Source organism: Lactuca saligna, chromosome 7 (assembly GCF_052625555.1).
Source record: "Lactuca saligna cultivar CGN05327 chromosome 7, ASM5262555v1, whole genome shotgun sequence".
NCBI lineage: Eukaryota > Viridiplantae > Streptophyta > Magnoliopsida > Asterales > Asteraceae > Lactuca > Lactuca saligna.
The window spans coordinates 41,914,320-41,923,587 of record NC_136423.1 but is presented as its reverse complement, the minus strand read 5'-3'; the positions used below and the strand labels follow the sequence as shown (position 1 = coordinate 41,923,587).

At 32.8% G+C, this 9,268-nt stretch overlaps 1 protein-coding gene across 1 annotated transcript; it reads left to right on the top strand.

The window, feature by feature from the left end:
- Positions 1-4,571: 4,571 nt before the first annotated feature.
- Positions 4,572-8,723, top strand: LOC145006871 (uncharacterized). Its single transcript, XM_078965897.1, has 3 exons — positions 4,572-5,172; positions 8,519-8,637; positions 8,703-8,723. Exons 1-3 carry the CDS (start codon positions 4,572-4,574, stop codon positions 8,721-8,723), a joined length of 741 nt encoding a protein of 246 aa, XP_078822023.1.
- The last annotated feature ends 545 nt before the right edge of the window (positions 8,724-9,268 follow it).

The window sequence follows — 9,268 nt, the reverse complement described above, 5'->3', positions numbered from 1 at the left end:
GTCAGTTAGTTCCGGACTTCAGTCCGATGCAGGGGACAAGGTCCTAGTCGGTTCCGGACTTTGGTCCGATGCAGTTGGTTCCGGACTTCGGTCCGATGCAGTCGGTTCCGGACTTTGGTCCGATGCAGTTAGTTCCGGACTTCGGTCCGATGCAGTTAGTTCCGGACTTCGGTCCGATGCAGATAGTTCCGGACTTTGGTCCGATGCAGGGGACAAGGTCCCAGTCAGTTCCGGACTTCGGTCCGATGCAGTTGTCGGGCTTCGTCCCGATGCAGTGGGCAAGGCCCAATATGTGTTTATATGTTATTGTATGGTATGTGGTAGTTTGGGGGAGCTCACTAAGCTTCGTGCTTACAGTTTCAGTTTTGGTTTCAGGTACTTCCGCAAGCAAAGGGAAGAGCTCGGGGTGACGGCATCGCACACACCACAGCTTTAGCTTTTAGCCTAGGATTGATTTAGTTTGTTTTGATTTGACGTAGTATGATACAGTTTCCGCACAGTGTTTTCTATTATGTTGGAATACATCACGTATGGTTTTATTATATGACACTCTGATTATGGTTTTGATTATATCGAAAAACGAAATTTTTGGGTCGTATTTTTGGGTTGTTACATCAAATATAAACATTATTATCGGCTGTAGCTGGTGATATTCAGTTATAATAGTCATATGTGATCACTTCCAAAAAATTCGTTACCCAGATGTGTATAAAAAGTTGTTGAACGTAAGAGTAAATTACACGAATGGTCATTGTGGTTTTTGGTAATTTGCATATTTGGTCCCTAACTTATTTTTTAATTCGGAAAATCACTATTGTTTATTTTTGTTGTGCTCTTGGTGTGTGTCTTACCTAAAAAGACTATTGTACCCTTATTAATTTAATTTTTAATTAATTTCTTATTTATGTATTTATTTTTTATATATTTAAAAAAATTAATAGACCCCACATATTTGTATATCCTCTCCCTAAACCTAAAATCACATCTGAAAAATTTAATCTGAGTCTCACCAATCACCATCTCATCTCTCATTCTTTCAACTTCGATTTCCTTTCCATCTTTAGTGACATCGACGTCTTTATCATCCTTTCTTTTTTCGGTCATTCAACTCTGGAGAACCACCAACACAACCCACTGCCTCTTCATCGAATTTTCTACAACCACAACTTAATGCATCAGAATCCTTGCATGAAAATAAAATTGATATCAAAAAGAAAATTAGAGAACCAGATTAAGTGTAAACCATAACTTGAAACGCAAATCAAAACCTGAAACTCTATTAACATCCTAAGCTTAAATCATCAAACAATGTGTGTGTGTGTTTTTTATATATATATTATTGGTTTTCATTTCTGATCCTTTTAGTCTCTAGTAAATTTAAAATTTTTATATTTAATATCTTAAGCAATAAAATTTTATAAAACGATGACCGTGTTTTTTCCATATCAAATCTAGAATTTTTTTTTTTTTTTTTTACCAAAGTAGTGTATTTTAAAAAGATATTTATAAAAATGATGTGGTTTTAAAAATATTTACTATTTAGGTTAGATTTTATACCAAATCAAAATTAGAAGGTAAAATAAAAACAAAAAAAAATTGAATCACGGTAATTAACTTTTCAATTTATTCACAACTGAGTAACTATTTTTTTCTACACATAGGTAATGAACTTTTTAAAAGTATTTAGATATGATCATTATGACCGAATGTAACTTGCTACAACTGATCATAATAATCATATGTAAACATTTCCAAAAGTTCGTTACCTAGATATATAAAAAAAAAAAAAAAAAACGTAGATATGAACAAACCGAAAATTGAATTACCTTAATATGTCAATTTTCCTCTAACCAGAAACCAATCTAAACTAGTTTGGTTATGAAATAGATGGTGAACTAACATAATCGTCTTTATTTTAATTTAATACAAAAAACCAAAAATAATCTAATATCAAATATGAAAAATAAAAGATAACATGAGAAATGACATCGAATTGAGACATGAATTTAAAATGAATAAAAAAAATCCTGTATAAAGAACAGAATAGTGATATGAGAAACAAATTAAGAAAAGTAATAGTCCAATGATCATATAATATTAAGAAATATTTGTCTAGAAGTAAAAATTATTCATAGCCTCTTTAAGCCACCCATAACGAAATATTCACATCTAAAATACATAACAAAGTAATATATATATATATATATATATATATATATATATATATATATATATATATATATATATATATATATATATATATATATATATATATATATATATATATATATATATATACTTCATAAATTTAAAGCGCTGTTTGTTTGTTTGTTTTTTTTGTTTTTTGTTTTTTCTAACTAAACATGGCAAAAAGTTTTATTATAGAATTATGTAACTTAATTAGTTAATTCATTACACCCAATTTATATTTAAAAACACTCTAATTAAATATGAGAGATTAAATATTAAAGTCAAAACTATTTTAGTAAATGTATTACTTTTAGGTGAATACCACTAGTCACATGTATTATTTTTAGGTGAATACCAATAGTCAAATGTATTATTTTTAGGTGAATACCACTAGTCCGTACAAGGACAACTAGGATGTGTAGTTTTCAGCGAACCATGATGGCCGATGTATATTTTAATTTGATTATGATTTATGATTCCTTTTCTAACAGTAATATTATATTTTTCAAACGCTATATTTATTGAATATATGATATATCATTGATAAGGTTGATAACAACAACAAAAACAAACCTTGGGAATCTTGTTACAACATTTTAGAAAATATACTCTACAGAAACACGTCATAAAAAAACATATGGAAAATACCGCGAAGACAAAAAAAAAATAGGGTCAATTTCTAAATTTAGTTATGAAAAATGACTTTTCCAGCTATAGACATGCATTCTGCGGAGGGTCCTCCGCGGAATGACGTCATGTCCGCGGAATCTTAAAATGTGTGCTTTATTGTTTAAAATATTGTTCCGCAGGGTTCCTCTGTGAGGACATTAATCCCTCTACGGAGTGAGTGTTTGGCAGTTAATAAATCCTTCCGCATAGGAGGTGACGAGGAGCTCTACGGAGAGATTAATGTCTCCGCGGAATGGGTGGTTGCAACGTATTTGCGATGGTTTTTTTTTTTTTTTTTTTTTTTTTTTTTTTTTTTTTTTTTTATATATATATAAGTTGTTTTTTTTAAGCTCCATTTGCAATCTTAGATCAGTTTTGGTATTACAAATTTGTTTTCAAAAGAAATATGAGTTTTGTTATTTTATGTACTGGGGTTTTTGGCAGATAAGTAATGGGATAAACACCTACGTTAGACCAACGTTTAACAACTTAGATCTACTACTTCCGTCAAATTTTGATCGTCGAATATTGTTTGATTTGGTAAAAAAGAAGGCTAATGTCTTCAATAGTAATATATTATTGTCATTTCAACACCGAGTTCATGGGTATGTTATGAATATTATAGATGAAGTAGATGTTCATCAACTCAGAAATGTAATTTCTGAAACGAAGGAGATTGTGCATTTGTATTTGGAGGTGTTTGAGGGATGGGTCGAACAGACAGAAGCGGTTGACAAGATTGTACCATAAAATGTTGAAAACATTGTATCTGATAATATTGAAGAGTGTCCAGAAGAAGAAACTGTGGCAGTGAATACAATGGAAGAAGAAAATTTTATATGAGTTTGGAAGACTGGCTGACAAAACTTTGTCAGACGGTGAAGAGTCAAATGAAGGCTGGTCAGAAGATGAGTTCACACACGGGGAAAAAAGCTTCAGACATATTTTACGGTATACCTCACATACCTGATTGTCCTGATCTTATTGTTGAACACAGACCATTTCACAGTTTAGGTCCTAATGATGATATGTTTGTTCGTCCAATGTATGATAACAAACAATAACTAATATTTGCTTTGAGTCTTAAAGCAACCAGAGAAAAGTTTCAGTATAAGACCAAACATTCTAACAAAAATCGTTATGAGGTATATTGTGAAATTGAGAACTGTAGTTGTCGTTTATATGCAAAACGCATTCATCCCACTGATGAATTTGAAATTAGGACTTTCAACAACGTGCACACATGTTCGTCATTACAGATACACCCTAACAATAAGCATGTTAATAAAAAAAGTCATGGGTACTATATTGCATGAGATTATGGGAAAAACATGTTCCAAGGGTTGGAGGCCTAATGAAATATCAAGGGATTTGAATGCTTTGCTGGAAATCAATGTAAATTACAAACAAGCTTGGCGTGCAAAACAATATGCTCTGGAATTGTTGTTGGGATCCTCTGAAGAATGCTTTTCCAAACTTCCTATTTATTTTCACAATTTGAAGAGGCATAATCCCGGTACAGTGGCCTATATACAAACAAATTATGAAGATTGTTTTGAGTCTTGTTTTTATGCCATTGGGAGCACGGTAAATACAAAAAACTTGCTATTTAATATATAATTATTTGTAAAAAAGTGTAGAGTGTTTATGTGTTCCATTTTAATATATTGTAGAGACGAGCGTTCAAACATTTTTGTCTTAAAGTTACAATTATGGATGATGCCCATTTGAAGGGTGATTTTAAAGGAACCATATTGCATGCGGTATCTATGGATGAGAACAACCAGATACTGCCTCTTGCGCACGGAATATGCAAAAAAGAGAGTGGTCTTACTTCGATATTGTTTCTTGAAAAGTTGTATGAATGTGTTGGTGATTGTCAAGAATTGACTTTTGTAACTGATAGGGCCGATGCAATTTGGGTTAGTATTGAAAATGTTTTCCCTCATGCTCATCATGGCGTGTGTGCTTTTCATCTACTAGGAAACATAGTACACAAGTTTGGGAAAACTAATAAACAAAAGTGTTGTTTTGGAGGTTTGTTAACCCTTACAAAAGAAATGTTTTTTGAAGAATTGTGGTCTAGATTTAGTTCTACTAGGCCGCAAGTAGCGGCGTATCTAAGTGAAATTCCACGTGCTAAATGGACTAGAGCATATTCCCCGCCGAAATGCTACGATTACATGACATCAAACAATGTAGAGTCCATGAACGCTTTATCTGTAGATGCAAGGAAGATGCCTATAATACCCCTTCTTGAGTTCTTCCGTTGTCTTTCACAGGAATGGTGTAACAAGCATCACATCGATGGAGGTATGAATTTAATTTGGACTTTAATCATCTCGAATAATAAGTTAATTACATATATATATATATATATATATATATATATATATATATATATATATATATATATATATATATATATATATATATATATGCTTCACAGGGAAACGTTCAACAGTGCTAACCGAGTGGGATGAAAAAGTAGTTAGTAAAAATGAAGAGCGTACGACAGGATGGTCCATTTCTGGTGTTTCAGATGCAATATATGAAGTGCATGATTTCAAACATGGTGGTATAGTTGATCTGATGCAAGAGACTTGTACATGCAAATATTGGGAAGGAACTGGGTTGCCTTGTGGTAATGTCATAATGGTTTTAAAGAACTTGAAAAAAAACTAACTTCGGACATCTGGCTATATATGCTTACAAAATGGAAACTTACCATAGTACGTATGAGGAACTTGTTTACCCACATCCAGAACCGTGTGATTGGGGAATTCCTGTTGAGATGATGGTTGTTAAACCACCGATAATGGATACACTTCAAGCTGGTAGACCCAGAAACAGAAATCGTATCCCGTCACAAGGTGAGGAACCTATAGTAAGAAGGTGTAGTAGATGTGATAGTACAACACATAATGCAGCGACTTGCCGACATTGGTCCCAATGAATCAAAAAAAGGCTATAATAAATAGTGCGACATCAGGTAGTAAAACAAAAGGGAAAGGGAAAGCGACACAAAGGAAAAGGAGACGCTAGAGACGCATGGGACACAAGAGACACGTTGGACGAGTGGGACACAAAGAGAAGACTATTGTTCAACGTTTGATTTGAATGATTGATGTTATATTTATAATTAATTATGTTTTGTTTTAGAGGACATTAATTTGTGTACGTTGAAATGGTGTGTTTATTTTAAAGATGATGGGTAATATTATGATTATATTAGTGCATCATTACTAGTAGAATAATAACTAGAACTCGAAGATAATACATTCAACAAACCAGAAACATATAGTAAATGTACAACAATAGTAATTAACTTAAGGGAATTGCAAATCATACTTTTCTTTCTCCATTGTTATGTAGTCATCCATAATTCTTATTTTATCTTCCATACGGTCCTTTTGACTCCCAAGTTCTATCATTTCTGTATCCTTGTCAGCAAGCCATTTCTCAGATAGTTTGATATTCTTCTTAGTTTTTTTATCCATTCCTCATGATCTTTGATTTTTTTTAGCAATCGTCATCCTTTCCTCAACCTCTTTGCACTCCGCCGCAATGAGGTAACGACGTTCAGTGAGAGCTCGAGATGACTCTTTATCTTTTTTATGTTGTTATTCAGCTCATTATAGTTGTTGCAAAGTATCCTCAAACATATATGACTCTCTTAAATTTGGTGATGGGGTAAGAAAAGGGTCGATCGGATTACAATAGAAACAATAAATTTCGTTGCACGCGCAAATATACAAACTTGAAGATGAACTCATTTTAAATTTTAAAAAAAATATAACTTTATACCAAAAATCCAACAACCATACATGACTATATATAGTCCCTTCAACTCCGCATAGAGTTGTTTTCAGTCCGTATAGCTTTTTGTGAGTCCGCAGAGCTGTTTGTCAGTCCACAATAATGTTTGTCAGTCTGTAGAACTGTATGTCAATCTGCATAGCTGTTTGTCTACTCGTTGTCATCCATTCATTACAATTATGGAAATACAATTATTTATTTAAAGGTAAACATTTTTTATTCACTACTAGAAAAACAGCCTTTTACGACGCTCATTGCGCGTCGTAAAAGGCTCAGATGACGCGCAAATGCGCGTCAAGGAAGGCCCTATCATAAAGAGAGACGACGCGCATTTACGACGCTCATTTACGACGCACAATTACGACGCGCGTTTATGACACACAATGCGTATCAAGGAAGGCCCCGTCATAAATGAAGACGACACGCATTAGCGCGTCGTAACCTTACGACGCGCATGTTAATGAGACGCAGTGCGTATCATGGAAGCCCCTGTCAAGAAAGGTCATGTCATAAATGAAGATGACACACATTTTTGCGTATCGTAATTTTAAATGTTAAAAAAAATTATTTATAGATTTACTAATTTTCAAATTAAATTTGCATTTAATATTAAATGCAAACTTAATTTGAAAATTAGTAAATCTATAAATTATATTTTTTTAACAATAGATTGAAATTATCATAAGAACGATAATTCATTTCAAAAAAATATCACGTGCAAACAAGTTACTTAAGCATTACATGTCAAAACAACACTACATGTCTAACACTAATAACACTTAAAAACATGTTTTTTCCTGCATTTGGAGCACCCACTATTCCTATATCAGCAACCAACTTTAGGTCCAATTCCAACCACATGTAAAAGAACAACATTGTAAAAGAACAACATTAGAAGATCAACATTTGCATTCAACATTAGTTGCCCTTGGACCAATTTTAGGTGTAGAGTGTGGTGTATCAAGTTTTGAAGGGTACCTTTTTGATGAGAACGCCCTTGCATTGTCGTTCCCCCCTAAAGATAAACATGAAGCACAAACTGAGTTTGCTCTTGTCAGAAGCTGCAATTTCTGCTGTCATGAGTTTGTATTAAGTTTTGAAGCGTACCCTAAGACATACAATCTCCTCCATCAGACCATCTCTTCTCCATACAAGAAACAATTACTTGGTTTTTTGTCAACAGTAACAGTATTTAGTAACAGTATTTAGTAAACAGTAACTTTAGTTTTAAAATTAAATTTCACATTAGAAATAAAGAGATTTTACATCTTAAATGGGGTTGATTCAACATTCAAGATTCAAGGAATGGGGTTGATCTTACATTCCAAGGTGAAAAAGTTAATATTTTCAAAACATAATGGTTGTTTTCACATATGGGGTTGATTCAAGATTCAAGAAGTAGGGATTTTACATCTTACATCATCAATTATAAAGGCAAAAGGCACACAAGTAAACAAAGGGACATGAATCAAATTTATTTATGTTTTTGTAGGATTAGTCATAGCTAATGAACTACATTATCAAATTACACAGCAAACAAAGGGATCAAGTGTAGGATTTGATGCTATAATTTAAGAAGGATTCTCCAAAAAGGTATTTTTTTATCAAGATTCAAAGAAAACGACACTATCAAATACACATCAAAAAAAATGGTCAAATGCAATTGTCTAAGGATTCATGAATTATGACACATATTAATCCCATGTATGTAGTAGGATTGTTATCATAATTAGGGTTGATTTGAGATTCCAGAAGTAGGAATTTTGCATCTTAAATGACATTATTAAATCAAAAAGAAGAAACCAAATACCTAAGTTGTGTTTTGTTGTTATTGTGTCAGCAATATGGGGTGGAGCAAAAATTGCAGATGTTCTTGAACTGGTTGGCATGCCCAAGTTAACAAGTACCACATCTGCAGGTGGCGAACATGTAGAATTTGTGAGCACCGACAGGTTCAAGGTTTGTATCATATATTTACTTGTTGTGTTTACTTTCTTTTTTGAAGTGTTATTGTCTGTAATAAGATTCAGTGTTTGCTTCCATAGAAGGAAAAAGGGGGGTCCTTACAAGCCAATTTCATTGAATATCAAAATACAATACATCAAAATAGGTGACATAATTCGGGTGTTTAATAAATCAACAATAATAAGAATCTTGTCATTAAAATCGTATTCTAGTTTAATGATTTATAAAATAAATAAGAATCCTATCACAGCATCGCCTGGAACCTTTTTAAACTGGGGATTAATAGGATTTAAAAATAAGAATCCTATCAACTATGGTTTGAGCAGTTATTTTAGTTGAAATTGGCAAAACTAACATCAGGTTTTCACAATTCCTTGGGATGAGTTATGTAGTTAAAATGATAAGCTTACCGAAAAGGGCACGAGATAGGCAGTTATTGTCCCACCTTGTTTGGACTTTGATGATAGTTGTTTCACTGCAATGATTGACCCATCCGATAATGAACCCTATTATATATATTACATATTTTATTAGTAACATAAAAATAATAAAATTTGTGCTCTGAACGAATTGACAGTTGAAAGTTGACACCACCTTGGAAACAACACCAAAACCACCTTCGCCA

Bases quoted from the DNA above. Each gene is read 5' to 3' on its own strand.
- LOC145006871 (XM_078965897.1), top strand. From the start codon at position 4,572: ATGGATGATGCCCATTTGAAGGGTGATTTTAAAGGAACCATATTGCAT. The intron at 5,173-8,518 runs GTATGAATTTAA...TTATTGTGTCAG, and splicing joins CAAGCATCACATCGATGGAG to CAATATGGGGTGGAGCAAAA. The intron at 8,638-8,702 runs GTTTGTATCATA...GTCTGTAATAAG, and splicing joins TGAGCACCGACAGGTTCAAG to ATTCAGTGTTTGCTTCCATA.